Source organism: Salvelinus sp. IW2-2015, unplaced genomic scaffold (assembly GCF_002910315.2).
Source record: "Salvelinus sp. IW2-2015 unplaced genomic scaffold, ASM291031v2 Un_scaffold1694, whole genome shotgun sequence".
Lineage (NCBI taxonomy): Eukaryota > Metazoa > Chordata > Actinopteri > Salmoniformes > Salmonidae > Salvelinus > Salvelinus sp. IW2-2015.
Window position 1 is genome coordinate 46,263 of NW_019943090.1, and position 17,690 is coordinate 63,952.

General features: G+C 44.4%; 1 protein-coding gene across 2 annotated transcripts in view; it reads left to right on the forward strand.

The window, feature by feature from the left end:
- The window catches only part of LOC112071715 (myoD family inhibitor-like), a 33,271-nt gene that overhangs the window by 1,189 nt on the left and 14,392 nt on the right, over positions 1-17,690 (forward strand). Inside the window, exon 2 of one of the 2 annotated variants that reach the window (XM_024139156.2) lies at positions 516-695. In XM_024139156.2, coding sequence (XP_023994924.1) covers positions 557-695 — 139 coding nt within the window. In that variant the 5' untranslated portion in view covers positions 516-556. The remainder of the gene's footprint in view (positions 1-515; positions 696-17,690) is intronic. The other variant, XM_024139155.2, reaches the window with a different exon arrangement.

Consider the following 17,690-nt stretch of genomic DNA (forward strand, 5'->3'; position numbering starts at 1 on the left):
AAGGAAGAAGTAGAGATGGGTTTTCTGAAATAAAATGAATGTCCCATGTGAGTGCATTACATGAAATATGAACATGTCAATGGCTGGCTGGTTGAGCTCCATACCGAGCTGTGACAGAGGCCTTGCAGTCTGTGTTGCTTGAGGAGCATAAGCACACCAGAGCACAGCTGTCCCACAGAGATGGTCACGCACATGCAGCTGAGCTGGTGCTCTCTAATCCCCCGATGTTGGCCAACTTCTGCATGCTCTGTTAGGATTCTGGAACTTTTCTGAAACATTCGGAGGAAAGGGTCAAGATACAAACACTGTATCGTAGTTTGATTTTATGGAAGATTGTTTGTTTGGTAGATTTGATTCTTTTTCTGTTTCCATGCTGGGGTGCTCTGCTGATTGGGGTTCTAAGCCTGGTCAATTCTCTCTCTCTCTCTTGTAACACTTGAGAGAGACTAAACGTATGTGAGAGTGGATGTGTGTTGTCTGACAGGGTTCTCTGTGTATCTCTGTGTCTCTGTCAGGCTTGACACCTGTTCCCCCCACCCCCTAGTTAGCCACACCCATGGATGAGGAGAGGAGCCCCCCTGTCAGCTCACCTGAGCCCCTTGATGATAGGGACCCACATCCCCCCACGCCGCACCCCAACCCCTCCACGGACATCCCAGCCTCCACCCCTATTCCAACCCCCACACACACCACAGGTGAGTGAACTGTTGTGGCATTGACAGTACTGAAGGTCTRGGGCATGTGTCAAACTCATTCCACAGAGGGCSGAGTGACTGCAGGTTTTGGCTCCACCCTTGTACTTGATTGATGAATTAAGGTCACTAATTAGTAAGGAACTCCCCTCACCTGGTTGCCTAGGTCTTRACAGAAAATAAACAACAAAAACCGGCAGACACTCTGCCCTCCTTGGAATGAGTTTGACACCCCTGGTTTAGGGGAAGGGAATGTCATTACATGATGCTAAGCTGCTTTATCAAGTGCCATCCTGTACGTAAGGAAAGGACAGAAAGGAAGGAGGCCCTATTCAAACACTATAAACATGTATCCTTCCTCTCCATCCCATCCTTGGAGTCTGAAAGAGGGGGTAAGAGCTGTGTGTGGTGGGTTGGAACATGCCTGTCTCAGTGAATGGGGAAGTGATTACCATCAACAGTGATTGTCTGGATGCTTTTGGAGTGTGTTTGTGTATGAGCTTAACTAAGATAGGGAGATGAGCGATGTGTGTGTGTGTATTGTTGTGTGTTGGTGTGCACATGTGTATGTGTGTGTACATGCATACATTCATTCATGTGTGGGAGAGAGACTGTACACACATGGAGTGTTGAAAGGGACCGATGTGTGCATACTGTGTGAGTATGTGTACAGTATKTCTGTATTGTGTGTGTGTGTGTTAAACAAGTCCTGAACGATGTGTTTGTTCTGCCTGTGGAGTAGACTTAGTGAAAGTCTGTACAGTAGGTCAAAATGAAGGCCAGATCTGTCTCTGTACTCTCTTCCTACCAGGACACCTAACTCAGCTCACTGTCAAAGCCACAATATGAAGTACAGTAGGGAGACTGTGTGTGTGTGCAGTGTAACAAAGAGCCTGAATGAATGGCGACCTTTGGTGCTTGTAGGGACAGCTCAGGGCTTCGTGCCCTCTTCTATCCCTCTTTTCGGTTTCCGGTTGAGGTTTGGAGTTGGGCAACAAAGAGCCAACATAAAGCCTGATTGGTCATGGTGAGAATTATTTGTGGAGAGATTTATTGATGGACGTGAGGGAGGAGGTGGGCGTGTGTGAATGATTCTGTGTTTTGATTGACTAGAAGTGTCTTCAGCCCACCTTTGCTCTAACTCTATTGGCTGCTTTTTTCATCWCTATTTTCATCCTAAAGCTCCAGGAAGTCCTGGTAAGAGGACAGTGCTGTTTAAGATAGGATAGAGGGAGGCGGGGTTAGGGAAGTCAACTGGGATGTCAAGTGATTTGTTGCCATGGGAACCAGCCACAAAAATCCTCCATGGTGGGAGGAGTCTTCTATAGGGCAAGTCTGGATCCAGAACACTAGGATCTATATTCWAGAAGAATACAATAACATAGGAACATGTGGATGCATGTGTGTCTACTGCCTACCACACATACAGTGCATTATTGTATTAAAGTATTCAGACCCCTTGCCTCTTTCCATATTTTGTTATGTTACAGCTTATTCTAAAATTGATTAAATTGGGGGGGGTTTTGCTCAACTTTTTATAGATTTTTGCAAATGTATAAAAAATAAAAATGGAAATATCACATTTACATAAGTATTCAGATCTTTTACTCAGTACTTTGTTGAAGCACCTTYGGCAGCGATTACAGCCTCGAGTCTTCTTGGATATGACGCTACAAGCTTGGCACACCTGTATTTGGGGAGTTTCTCCCATTTCTTCTCTGCAGATCCTCTCAAGCTCTGTCAGGTTGTATGGGGAGCGTCGCTGCACAGCTATTTTCAGGTCTCTCCAGAGATGTTCGACCGGGTTCAAGTCCGGTCTCTGGCTGGAACACTCAAGGACATTCAGAGACTTGTCCCGAAGCCACTCCTGCGTTGTCTTGGCTGTGTGCTTAGGATCATTGTCCTGTTGGAAGTTGAACCTTTGCCCCAATTTGAGTTCCTGAGTGCTCTGGACCAGGTTTTCATCAAGAATCTCTCTGTACTTTGCTCTGTTCATCTTTCCTTCGATCCTGACTAGTCTCCCAGTCCCTGCCGCTGAAAAACATCCCCASAGCATGAAGCTGCCACCGCCATGCTTCACCGTAGGGATGGTGCCAGGTTTCCTCCACACTTGGCATTCAGGCCAAAGAGTTCAATCTTGGTTTCATCAGACCAGAGGATTTTGTTTCTCATGGTCTGAGAGTCCTTTAGGTGCCTTTTGGCAAACTCCAAGTGTGCTGTCGTGTGTCTTTTACTGAGGAGTGGCTTCCGTCTGGCCACTCTACCATAAAGGCCTGATTGGTGGAGTGCTGCAGAGATGGTTGTCCTTCTGGAAGGTTCTCACAGAGGAACTCTGAGTGACCATCGGGTTTTYGGTCACCTCCCTGACCAAGGCCTTTCTCCCCYGATTTCTCAGTTTGGCCGGCGGCCAGCTCTAGGAAGAGTCTTGGTGGTTCCAAACTTCTTCCATTTAAGAATGATGGAGGCCACTGTGTTCTTGGGGACCAATACTGAATATTTTTTTGGGGTAGCTTTCCCCAGATCTGTGTCTCTACATAATCCTGTCTTGGACAATTCCTTTGACCTCATGGCTTGGTTTTTGCTCTGACATGCACTGTCAACTGTGGGACCTTTTATATAGACAGGTGTGTGCCTTTCCAAATCATGTCCAATCAATTGAATTTACCACAGGTGGCCTCCAATCAAGTTGGAGAAACATCTCAAGGATGATCATTGGAAACAGGATGCACCTGAGYTCAATTTCGAGTCTAATAGCAAAGGGTCTGAATACTTATGTAAATTATGTATTTCTGTTAAACATTTTTTAKACATTTGCAAAAATTTCTAAAAACCTGTTTTTGCTTTGTCATTATGGGGCATTGTGTGTAGATTGATGAGGGGAAAAAATATTTAATCAATTTTAGAATAAGGCTGTAACATAACAACATGTGGAAAAAGGGAAGGGGTCTGAATACTTTCCGTATGCGCTGTAACCCCCCTCAACACACACAGACCTTTGAGGCTAACCATCAGAAATGTAAGTAGGCCATCAGATAATGAGTCATATTTTTTAAGGTAATTAAGTTGTGTTGTTTTTAGTTTCAGTCTTCACAGAGGTTGTCCCAACATGCAGTTCTCCCTAACCACTAGCTCAAGGTAAAAGTTACCCTTAACCACCTAAGAAGGGGCGATAAGGGGGTGAGTTGATTTGGGAGGACGGATATGAGTTTAGGTGGGTGAAGAAAAGGAAGGGATGGGAGGGCGGAATGAGGAATGGAATGAGAACTGGCTTCACTTCCATAGAGGGCAACAAGGACTTGCTTTCATCACTTACCAGCTCCCCACACCCCACCAGCTCCCCACCCCCACCCCTAACTTCAGAATCCGAGACCAGCACTGGGCCCCATGTGCATTAGACGAGGAGAATACACACACACACAGGGCCCATTGATTTCTGCTAGCTGGGCTGGCACCACAGGGATGTGTGTGGAGAGTGGTCCTGACTTATTTGGTCTATTTGTGCTGTGCTCTGCCCAGAAAATCTGCTACCACCCTGGTTCCATATGGCAATGTAACGGTCTACTCTTTCCGTCTACGGCATCTGCCTAGAGGGCTTACAGCACAGGTGCTTGCCCTGTACAGTTAACTGCAGGATTGCTGATTAAAGGGTTGCTGTCCAGGTGTTGCCCTCTATCACTACATACTCTCTCTCTCTCTCTGTCTCTCTCTCTGTCTCTCTCTTTTATGCCTCTCTTCTCTCTTCCTGTCTCTCTCTCTCTCTCTCTCTCTCTCTCTCTCTCTCTGGTCCTCTCTCTCTGTTTCTCTATCTCGCTCTGTCCTCTCTCTCTCTGTCTCCTCTCTCTGTCTTCTCTGTCTCTCTCTCTCTGTCTCTCTCTCTGTTCTTTCTCTATCTCGCTCTGTCTTCTCTCTCTGTCTCTTCTCCTTCTCTCTCTCTGCCATGAAGATGCAATCAGTGAGGCTTGTTTACATAGGAGTATTTCTACCATTCTAATTACCAACAAGTTTATCCCTTCCCCTTCTCTCTCACTCGGCTGTAAAGATGCAATCATGAGCTTGTTTACATGGAATCTTTCTCACTCCATTCTAAATACCAACACGTTTATCCCTTCTCTCTCTCCTCCCGTGTTAGGCTGTGTGTTTTCATCTCTCCCCCGTTGTTAGGCGTGTGTGTTAGTGGTGTTTTCTCTCTCCCCCGTTAGGCTGTGTTGTGTAGTGTGTGTTTTTCTCTGCTCCTCCGTGTTAGGCTGTGTGTGTTAGTGTGTGTTTTCTCTCTCCCCCGTGTTAGGCTGTGTGTGTTAGTGTGTGTTTTCTCCATGTGTGTTAGAGGCTGTGTGTGTAATTTGCTTTCTCTCACTGACGGAAATAAACGTGGTGCAGTTTGAGGCATTTTTACGACATAGTTGAACTATGAAAAAGCATGAGAGTTTGTTTTCCCAACCTCTCCAACTCTGACACACATTTGGCCCTCGCTGAACTGGCTTCGTGTAGCTTCTCCTCTGGAGAATGCAGGAAAGCAGCGATGCAGAGGTTGTGTTGCTCCTCAACCATAACGGGTCCTTGGAGTGTAGAGAATCTAGACATAGTTCTCCCCCTACTGAAGGCACAGAGCAACCCTGAGGTGGTGTGTCAAACGGTTGCATAGGAAATGTGGCCAWATAGGAGACCTTTGAACTCTCGTTAACAAAGATTCGCTGTTGATTCCGTTTACCGAACAGAGATGCGTGGTCTCTCAAACGTGTGTTTGTGTGTGTTTCTACACATCAAAGAGAACCTGACCTGTCATGACCTCTGTGTGTGTTTAGATGCATGCCACAAAAGAGACGCTAACTAAACACTAGCTTGAGTTTTTCCCAGAAGAAGAATCTCTGAGACAAAGTAACACAATTAAATTCCTCTTAGGCCTGTTAAACAGCAGACAGTTTCAGTCTTTAATGAGCTTACACTGCTTCATTCTCTCTAAGCAACAATAATCTGGCTTTCTGGACTCTATCCAGCACTCCCCTCAGAAAGCGCTTTTCTCTCAAGTGTGTCTTTGAGTCCTGGCTGGGTTTCAGGGCAGATTAGGCTATGCTGTGTGTGAGTGTGTGTGCGTGCGTGTGTGTGTGTGGGTTCATTGAGGAGATGCCACAGAAGACGTGAGTGTATCTCCATGACTAATTGTTTTCGTTTTTTGTCTTATTAATTTCCTAATTACAACACGCACACACACTCTCTTAAGGATCCCTGAGGAATTATTGTGGGAATTGTTCTGTATTGTTTGACAGGGTGTGGGGTTGCATTTGTGTGTGTGTGTGGTTTTCCCTTGTGGGGACCAGGATAGTAAAACAAGGACAATTCAGACAAGTAGGAACATTTTGCCTATTATTTTATGTTTACGGGTTTTGGTTTTGGTTTAGGGTTACAATTACAGTTAGAATTAGGGTTAGGGGTTAGGGTTAGAGGTTAGGGAAAATAGGTTTTTGAATGGGAATCAATTGTTTGGTCCCCACAAGGATAATAAAACTAAATGTGTGTGTGTGATGAATGTATTTGCTGGTGGTGCCTTTAATCCATGAGATGTATTTTGCTAAGCGACACCACCTGTTTACCATCCCACACGCCGTGACCAACAACATTAGAGACATACAGCAAGGGTCTGTGTTTCTCTGTGTGTGTCTCTTTGTGTGTGTGCGTGTAGGATTTGTGTATGCTGTGTGTGTGTATATGTTTGCATGTGTAATTATTATGGGAGCTTATTGTTATTCAGGGTTGGATGTATCGTTATATAACAAAGCTTAATTGACTGGAGGCATCTGGGTTGATCATTGGACGTTTGGATGTTTTGAGAGGTCATATGTGTGAGGATCTCTGCTCTGCATGTCTATGCTATGGATGGCTGCTGGCTCGGGGACAGAGGTACAGATGTTTGGATAATGGTCCATGCTCACTCACTCCCTGGACTTGAATGATGACAGGACTTGTCTTGGGCACTGACTCCAGGAAACTGGCAGATGTGAATGGCCTAAACTTCTCTGTAAGGGAGAATAATCCATTGAGAGAATGAATGGACACATCATACTGTGTATACAGAACAAGGTGTATTTTGAAACCTAGCCAGTGTGATATGTTTCTGCGAGGCCTGATCAAAGACACAGAGGTAGAGCTCTACACAGTCAGTTTGTGGAAACTTTCTTTACTCTATAAGCATCTCTGCTTCTCTAGAGACTCTGCTTCTGTCAGTCACGAACACAAACAAACACACATACACACACAGCAGAGTTCCTCAGTGTAGAGCTACTTTAGAGGGGCCTTAGTAAAGGCTGTATCACAGAGACAGAGGATTTAGGGAGTTTCAAAGACTCCACGTAAATCCTCTGTCTTCTCTTTCTGCTACCTACACTCCATCCCCTCCACACTCCATCCCCTCCACACTCCATCCCTCCACACTCCATCCCCTCCACACTCCATCACCCTCCCCATTCCACCCTCCACACTCCATCCCCCCCACCTTCCATCCCCCCCACCTCCATCCCCTCCACACTCCACCCCTCCACACTCCATCCCTCCACTCCAATCCCTCCACACTCCATCCCCTCCACACTCCATCCCCTCACACTCCTCCCCTCCACACTCATCCCTCCACACTCCATCCCTCCACACTCCATCCCCTCCACACTCCCTCCTCCACACTCCATTCCCCTCCACACACTCCATCCCCTCCACACTCCACCCCTCCACACTTCCATCCCTCACACTCCATCCCCTCCACACTCCATCCCCTCCACACTCCATCCCCTCCACACTCCATCCCCTCCACACTCACTCCATTCCCTCCACACTCACTCCATCCCCTCCTCACTCACTCCATCCCCTCCTCACTCACTCCATCCCCTCCTCACCCACTCATATGCCAGGCTCCAATCCCAGTCTCTTTCATGCTGTGTTCTCTGTCTTCCAGTGAATAAAGAACATTCAGATAACAGGAGAGAGAGAGAGATCGAGAGTGGGTGGGGGAGATAGAGGGAGGAAAATTGAGTGTAAGAGTTGTGAGGAGAGGAAGGCTGGGGCTAAGATGGCCGCTGAAAGAGTTTAGCCAACTGTAGACTTTAGAGATGGGTGCCATGTTGCTGCCTTAAGGATTCCCCTTTACCTCTCTCTCTCTCCCTGCTGATGAAAAAATACAGCTTAACAGTCTCCAGTCTCTTTCTATAGATGGGTTGGTTGACAACGTCACAAATGATGTGCACATCGATGGGACCGGAAGCTGTGTGTTGTAATGTTCTAAAGAGTCTGTTAACTAGCAACAATGACAAGAATCTAAACAGTCTGTTAACTAGCAACAATGACAAGAATCTAAACAGTCTGTTAACTAAGCACAATGACAAGAACTAAACAGTCTGTTAACTAGCAACAATGACAAAGAACTAAACAGTCTGTTACTAGCAACAATGACAAGAAGTAAAGTCTGTTAACTAGCAACAATGACAAGAATCTAAACAGTCTGTTAACTAGCAACAATGACAAGAAGCTAAACAGTCTGTTAACTAGCAACAATGACAAGAATAAACAGTCTGTTAACTAGCAACAATGACAAGAATCTAAACAGTCTGCTTAACTAGCAACAATGACAAGAATCTAAACAGTCTGTTAACTAGCAACAATGACAAGAATCTAAACAGTCTGTTAACTAGCAACAATGACAAGAATCTAAACAGTCTGTTAACTAGCAACAATGACAAGAATCTAAACAGTCTGTTAACTAGCAAAATGACAAGAAGCTAAACAGTCTGTTAACTAGCAACAATGACAAGAAGTAAACAGTCTGTTAACTAGCAACAATGACAAGAATCTAAACAGTCTGTTAACTAGCAACAATGACAAGAATCTAAACAGTCTGTTAACTAGCAACAATGACAAGGAGCTAAACAGTCTGTTAACTAGCAACAATGTCTTGTTTTGAGTTGTTTTTGCTGATTTCATTCAAATGCTAATATTGCATAAATTCGATAGCTAGCTAATCAACAACTGTAACAATGTATTTGAGAGACAACAAGTGCTCATTGTGCATGTTTATTTATGGTTTCAACAAACATTTGGAGACAAAATATAGTTTACAGGGGGCCTCCTGAGTAGTGCAGCAGTCTAAGGCACAGCATCGCGGTGGGCCGGGCGCCTGCAAGCTGACTTCGGTCACCGGCTGGACAGTGTTTCCTCCGACACATTGGTGCGGCTGGCTTCCGGGTTAAGCGAGCATTGAGTCAAGAAGCAGTGCGGCTTGACAGGGCTGTGTTTCATAGGACGCATGGCTGTCGACCTTTGCCTCTCCCGAGTCCGGTTTATATTATGTTCTTTTTTTAACCTATGAAATCAACAATTTTTTACATTTTTAGCTAATTGAATTACTTCACCAATCAGTGCGGATAGAGCTGTCACGTTAGTTGTTTACATGTGTGATGGACAGACAAGTGTAGCCTATGGCGCAAGATGCAACTGAAATTTGACAAGTGTGGAGAGAGTGAGAGAGGGTTGAGGCTTGAAGCACTGGGCATCTAGTTATGACATGCATTATATGAATTAGTTACACAGAATTATACCTAGGAGGATTGGCTTATATGGAGGAACTTTGAATGTCCTTTTGAGCAGCTAGCTAACCAGCTTGTGTGTGTGCAGAGTGGAACCAACATGTAAAATGCATCTTACCTTTTTGTAGTTAATAAATCCTGCGTGATAACTAGGCCTATAGTATCCCTAACTAGCATTGAAAAAGTTAATCCATTCTTCTCTAAAATCTCTCTCCATATCTTCTGAATCAAGCTTGTAGACTTCGGGGGGGGGAGCTTAAACACACACAGGTAAAGATTTCCAGCTTGCAGGCAGACACTGGAATAAGTTTCAGTGAGGGCTTTGCATAGGCGCTTTACTGCGTTTTGTTGTGGGACTAGAAAAAAATGGCTGTTACATAAAGGAACATTACTAACCGGTTCCCATCAAAATAACGATTCTTTTCCAGAACAGTATGGATCACTGGTCCTTTAAAAATATGATACTTTTCGGTTCTGTTCCTTGAACCGTTCCTTGAACACTTTCAAAATGTATACATGCCGTGTGTCATCAATCAAGTGTCCTTAAGCTAAAATATATCCAGCATGAGTGGTTAGCTAACAAGATGCAGTCCAGCCAGATGTTCCTCACCAGTTTGCAACATTTAGTGTGCTCATGCTACGTAGGGGACATCGGCTGCACCGATAGTCAAGGAAAGGCTAATATCGGTAACAAATATTGGCCCAACCGATTATCGCTCATTCTCTAATTTGCTCACCTGCATCCAATCTTCATTAACCACAAGTCCGCCTCACTCTTGATTAATCAACCACCCTCATAGTATTTAAATGGCATCCATCTTCACTCCTTTGTACATCTGCATAACAAACAGTCCGTACTGCAAGTTTGTGCTGATCCAATGACCCATCACCACCCCATCGAGTCAAAAATAATATCCCGATATGTATGTGTTGATTTTTTTCCCACATTACTAATGCACGAACACACACAGATGCACACACACAGACAGACAAAGACACACATGCACAGACAGCCAGACAAAGACACACACGCACACACAGACACACACCAACATGTGTGTATACACAGCTAGCTCCAGCATTGCTTGATTACTTTGTTCTGATTTGAATTAGAGATTTATCATTCTCAGATCTCGGAAATCGCTTCACGGTTTGGGGGTTTGACATGAGTGCCAGCATAGAATTACTTACTTACTTACTTACTTACTTACTTTATTGTCCCCATGGGGAAATTTTGTTGCAGTGTCATGTACACATTTAAAGTGGTGTTAAATACAAAACAAGATTGACAATACAACTTTCAATAACAGTCACGCACCAATAAATAAAATAAAATTTAAAATTTAAAAAAGAAGAAAAGACTAGCCTGCTGGCCTTACGGGGTCAATGGGAACATTTGCCCGAGCTATTTAAGAGGGATATCACACCTGGCACAAATGATTGTCTCGTTCTATTTTTCCTGCTGAGGGGTGCCCTATACCTGCGCCCAGAGGGGAGTAATTCAAAGTCCAGGTACAGGGGGTGACTTGGGTCTAAAATGATTTTGTGAGCCTTACGGAGGGCCCTGACCTTAAAAATCTCATCCAGGCCTGTCTGTTTGACTCCAAAGTACCTTGCTTGCTGTGGTAATAATCCTTCTCAGCATGTTTCTCTRACTGACAGTGGCATTGCCAAACCAACAAACAATACAAAAAGTTAAAATACTCTCAATAAAGGATTTGTAAAACAGAGTCAATATAGTACAGTCTATATTAAAAGAACCCAACTTTTTTAGAAAGTACAGTCTCTGTTGGCTCTTTTTGTAGATCTGGTCTGTACATTTACTCCACTGAAGCTTACTGTCCAAAAAGACACCCAGATATTTATATTCCTCTACAATTTCTATGTTCTGACCTCTGATAGATGTTGCAGTGGTAGGTGTTGTACTCTTCCTGAAGTCTATGCACATCTCTTTGGTCTTGTTGGTATTGAGGACCAAGTGTGATTCCTCACACCACTCTACAAAGTCATCTAGGACCGGGCCATGATGTTCCTCGTCATCATGCAACAGGCTGATCAAGGCAGTGTCATCAGCGAACTTAACGAGGTGTCTGTCAGTATGGGAACTAGTACAACTATTAGTGTACAAGATGTACAGAAGTGGGGACAAAACACATCCCTGAGGAGAGCCTGTATTGGTATTGCGTATATCCGACACATGGGAACCTATTTTGACTCGCTGTGAGCGTTGGCTCAGGAAGTCCAACAGCCACAAAACCAGCCCCCCATCTAAGGAAAAGTCCCGAATGAGTCTCTGTGCCAGAATGTAGGGCTGGATTGTGTTGAAGGCTCTAGAATTGGCTCTAGTCACATTTGATATTGGGTTCAGATTTGTTTTGGTCCAGTGGTGGTGGCTTACACACACGCACAGACAGACAGACAAGGGCTTGGAGGCACAACCCATTTGTTTTGGTGTTTAACCCTCACATGTCTATGAGAAACCATAAGAACTGTTCAAGTTACAGGATAGATAAAAAGAACGTTTGAACAAGAGATTGAACGATATAATTATTGATAGAATGCTAGATATACTGAACAAAAATATAAATGCAACAATGTCAAGGATTTTACTGAGTTACAATTCATATAAGGAAATCAGTCAATTGAAATAAATTCATTAGGCCCTAATCTATGGAATTCACATGACTGGGCAGGGGCGGAGCCATGGGGGTCCTGGATTGGCATAGGCCCACCCACTGGGGAGCCAGGCCCAGTCAATCAGAATTAGTTTTTCCCCACAAAAGGACTTTATTACAGACAGAAATACTCCTCAGTTTCATCAGCTGTCTGGGTGGCTGGTCTCAGACAATCTCTCAGGTAAAGAAGCCGGATGTGGAGGTCCTGGGCTGCCATGGTTACACGTGGTCTGTGGTTGTGATGCTGGTTGGGCATACTGTCAAATTCTCTAAAATGACGTTGGATGCGGCTTATGGTAGAGAAATTAGCATTCAATTCTCTGGCAACAGCTCTGGTGCACATTCCTGCTCAGCATGCCAATTACACACTCCCTCACAACTTGAGACATCTGTGGCATTGTGTTGTGTGACAAAACTGCATATTTTAGATTGGCTTTTTATTGCCTCCAGGACAAGGTGCACCTGTGTAATGATCATGCTCTTTAATCAGCTTCTTGATATGCCACACCTGTCAGATTATCTTGGCGAAGAAGAAAGGCAGGGATGTAAACAAGAGTCCAGAAAATCTTAGCAAAATAATATTCTTGTGCCTCCAGAACATTTCTGGGATCTGTTATTTCAGCTCATGAACCATGAGACCAACACGTTACATGTGTTCATGTTTTTGTTCAGTATAGATAGAAAGAATGATACAACAATAGATTGAACAATAGATGCCCCTGATTTTCAGACACACATACCTCAGAACCACACACACACACACACACACAGAGAGAGAACAGTCAGTGTATTGACGGCGGCTCCCCTGGCTAGTGCTTTAATATCTGGTTCAGGCCCTGATTGACTATAATGGAAGCAGCATGGCGGCCGCTGCCTTTGAAATGTCTTCCACATGCGGAGGAGGGACACAGGGAGTGTGTGTCTCTGTATATGGGGCAGTGTGTGAGCGGGGGAGAGACCGGGTGTAGAGGAAGCATTTCCCCTCATCTATGATCCTGCTCACATCCAGGTCAACACTCGCAGTGAGAACACACACACACACACACACTTTTCCTGTTTATCCTGGCATGTTGTTTTGATGGCTTTGATATTTTCCATTAAAGATGAAGAGTATATTGATATTAATAATGATGATGATTAGTTTTTCTGTGTAAACATGTTTACTTCTACCATGTTTGAGGGTTTTGTAACGGTTTTCCTCCTCCTCTTCATCCGAAGAGGAGGAGCAGGGATTGAACCAAAATGCAGCGGAGTTTGAAGACATAATGATTTATTAAATAAACAAAATAGACAAAGACGAAAACGAACTATACTGGATATTACTAACAAAATAACAAAACGATGTAGACAGACCTGAACAAACGAACTTACATATACACGAAGCACGCTGACACAGGAACAGACTACATAAACGCACGAAACAAACCGAAACAATCCCGTATGGTGTAACATCGACACAGACACAGGAGACAACCACCCACAACGAACACAGTGAAACAACCTACCTAAATATGACTCTTAATTAGAGGAACGCAAAACACCTGCCTCTAATTAAGAGCCATACCAGGCAACCCTAAACCAACATAGAAACACACAACATAGAATGCCCACCCAAACTCACGTCCTGACCAACTAACACATAAAACTAACAGAAAACAGGTCAGGAACGTGACAGGTTTTTGATGTCTCAAAAGTCAAATATGGATTTTAGTTGAGAGTATTGGATTTTGCTCACTTAAATATAAAGGAAAGAGGAAATAACAGTGCAGCCATTCTCACCTTCAAAATGGCTACTGTGTTGTAGTTCATGTGTACTGTTTGTAAGGACACTGTCAGGTGAGTGCTTACTGGTAGCGAAGTCAGGTGCAGGAGAGCAGAGATTTGTGAACAGGCGCACACTTTATTTAGGCAAAACGCGCAAAACAATAAATTTAACAATAAACATCTTCGTGAAAAATAACACGGAAAAAACAAGCCAGTCTGGCGCATCAACAATACTCACGTAACACAAACAATCTTACACAAAGACATGAGGGGGAACAGAGGAATAAATACATGTAGATTGATTGGGGAATGAAAACCAAGTGTGCAGGGAACAAGACAAAACAAATGGATATATAAAAAATGGAGCGGCGATGGCTAGAAAGCCGGTGACGTCGACCGCCGAACGCCGCCCGGACAAGGAGAGGAGCCGACTTCGGCGGAAGTCGTGACAGACACAGCTTCCCAGAAGCCTTTTTTAGCAAAGTTGACACACAACGAGAGTGTGGTGATACATTTGTTTTTGCAACAACACAGTTACAGAATATACTGCAACATGTGGTTACGGATAAAGGAACCAATCTTTTCCGTAAAAGCAGACGTTTACAGTAGTTTTAAAGAGCTTTTAAAGTTCTCTCAACAGTAGTTTTAAATAAGCTGTTAAAAAAGTAGATAATATGAGCAAGCGAGGCACCTTGGGTTTTTATAAACCTCAGAGAAACAACGTGGCGTCTGTAGTTGAGACGTGGCGTCTGTAGTTGAGACGTGGCGTCTGTAGTTGAGACGTGGCGTCTGTAGTTGAGACGTGGCGTCTGCAGTAGAGACGTGGCGTCTGTAGTTGAGACGTGGCGTCTGTAAGTTGAGATCGTGGCGTTGTATGTAGAGACGTGGCGCGTAGTAGAGACGTGGCGTCTGTAGTTAGAGACGTGGCGTCTGTAGTAGAGACGTGGCGTCTGTAGTAGAGACGTGGCTGTCTTGTAGTGTGATGACGTGGCGTCTGTAGTAGTAGAGACGTTGGCGTCTTGTAGTAGAGACGTGGCGTCTGTAAGTTTGAGACGTGGCGTCTGTAGTTGAGACGTGGCGTCTGTAGTTGAGACGTGGCGTCTGTAGTTGAGACGTGGCGTCTGTAGTTGAGACGTGGCGTCTGTAGTTGAGACGTGGCGTCTAGTTGAGACGTGGCGTCTGTAGTTGAGACGTGGCGTCTGTAGTAGAGACGTGGCGTCTGTGCTCAGAACTCTCTCCTGGACCTTCTGGCTGCTCTACAAACAAACACTTACTCTGAAAAGCTGTTTGAACAGCATCTGTCTCACTATAATGTAGTCTAATGTGTTTCCTCTTCCCTGTGTGTTTCTGATGAGAGTAGGGTCCAGATGGGAGGAAGAGTAGTAGTTAAAAAAAAAATGTACCCCCCTTTTTCGTGGTATCCAATTGTTAGTAGTTACTATCTTGTCTCATCGCTACAACTCCCGTACGGGCTCGGGAGAGACGAACGTCGAGAGCCATGCATCCTCCGAAACCCAACCACTGCATCCAACTCGGAAGCCAGCCGCACCAATGTGTCAGAGGAATCACAGCACACCTAGCGACCTGGTCAGCGTGCACTGCCCGCCACAGGAGTCGCTAGTGCACGATGAGACAAGGATAGACCCTCCCTAACCCAGACGACACTACTGGTTACCTACTTCACCACGATGGGAGGGAGAGAGGGAAGGAAGAAGAAAGATAGGGGAAAGAGTGGTAAAATAGAGGGAAAGGAGTTGAGGACACGAGTGAGAGACTGAGAAACAGAAGGGAGAAGGAAGAGACAGGATAGAGAAGAGAGAGTAGAGTAAATAAACGGGGCTGGGGTGGTTGAGGCCTTCCGCAGGAGAGTGTGTGTGTGTGCGTGCGTGTGTGTGTGTGTGAGCGTGCGCGTGCGTGTGTGTGTGTGTGTCAGATGGCAGATCAAACCCAGCTGTCTCCCATTTGCCCAGGAATGAGTCTGCACCTCTCAGAGGCCCAGAACCTGAGTGTGTAGCCCTGCATAATTACAGCTTCATTATGGACCGCCTGGCTCCAGCAGGCGCATATAAAACGTGTATACTCACATACATTTAATGCACTATATATATGTCCTCACATACATTTAATGCACTATATATGTCCTCACATACATTTCACAGGCATGCACATACACCCCTAAACAGTCAAAAGGGGTTGGATTTTACTGTCTCCAGATGCACACACACACATCAAACACATCACACATACTCATACACTCCCTCACACAATGATGTTCTCACTCTCTCTTTGAGGGAGAGGAGTAATTATACAGTCTGTGTTCCATCCAGTGAACAGCTTGAAGGTTGGAAATGACTAGCAGTAGACGTTCAATGGCAGAAGGGATATGTCCTGTTAGTGGAATCTACAATATGAAAGGGAGTGTGTGTGTTCTCGGTCCATGTGTATGAGTATTATATGTGGTAGTCCTTGAGTACATTGGCAACTCTATCAAAGACAGAACAAAGCAGCTACAGTGATAAAATATTGATGTTTCAGGAACTTGTCTGGAGGAAGAGGAGACATTCAATAACTTCAGAAGAATTCAAGTATAACAGTTAATAGCCTTTAAGTAGCCTTCATAAAGGCTTTGTGAATGTGTATTGCCTTTGTCCCAGTCTCTCTTCTCTCTCTGTTCTCTCTCGCTCTGTTACCTCCAGATGAATGTGTGTCCTGTCTCAGTCTCTCTTCTCTCTCTGTTCTCTCTCTGTTACCTCCAGATGAATGTGTCCTGTCTCAGTCTCTCTTCTCTCTCTCTTCTCTCTCTGTTACCTCCAGATGAATGTGTGTCCTGTCTCAGTCTCTCTTCTCTCTCTGTTCTCTCTCTGTTACCTCCAGATGAATGTGTGTCCTGTCCCAGTCTCTCTTCTCTCTCTGTTACCTCCAGATGAATGTGTGTCCTGTCCCAGTCTCTCTTCTCTCTCTGTTACCTGCAGATGAATGTGTGTCCTGTCCAATGTTCTCTAAAAAATGTTTAATCACTGAGCAAATTTCAGGTCTGCTGAGCTTCTGTGCAACTTCCGGGACACGTGTTTACTGCTGTACCTGCTTTAAGTTAGTTTTAACAGTGGCCAAGTAGGCTACTGTGGCTATTTGATCATAATGTAGGCCTACCAGAGTGGCCTACCATCAAAAACAATGGAGAAATGCATCCCATAACATTTTAACATGTAAATAGATGTTCTATCGTTCAGCCTACAGTAGCAGACACTGTGTTGTGTTCAATGCAGGCCAACATTCCATGAGACTTTTGAAAAAAACATTCAGGGCTGGACATTAACCTGTTTATCCACTTGTCCTTCAGACAAATTATGCTACCCTCTGCCTATTGGCTACTCACCTTATTCAAGCCCGTCTCAAAATACAGCACTGTCCCTTTAAGACAAAAAAAAGCTCTTTACCGGACTTGATTTTCATAATGTCTAGAAATGTACACGTTTGTAATCTTGTAGGAAGCAATCACTCCCCTATTGTTGACTACAAACTATCTATAGCTGGGCTAAAAACTCACTAACTAGCAAAGGAGATTAACAAATGTACACGCGTGGCTACATGCAGCTCTGGCTTTGATCTCAAAACAAGCGCATGTACTCACTATTGCTCATGCTGTAACAGTCCAGTTCAAAGTAAATGGCACAGATCCATATGGCAATGGTCTATTTGTATATAGGCCTACTGCAGCTCTGATTGGTTATGCTGCACCAGTCTGTGTAGAGTACGGGTTGAGTAGTGTGTGTCAATGCAATAGAATCCTACTCCTATGCGTTCTGCCTACAACATAATATCTTGCATAGTTCATTTTGTTTTGGTATGTTGCATTAAAAGTGGCTAATATTGCTTTGATTTGATCACAATTCCCACAGTAAAGGGAAACGTTGATAGTGTTAACTAACGGGGAAACGTTGATAGTGTTAACTAACGGGGAAACGTTGATAGTGTTAACTAACGGGGAAACGTTGATA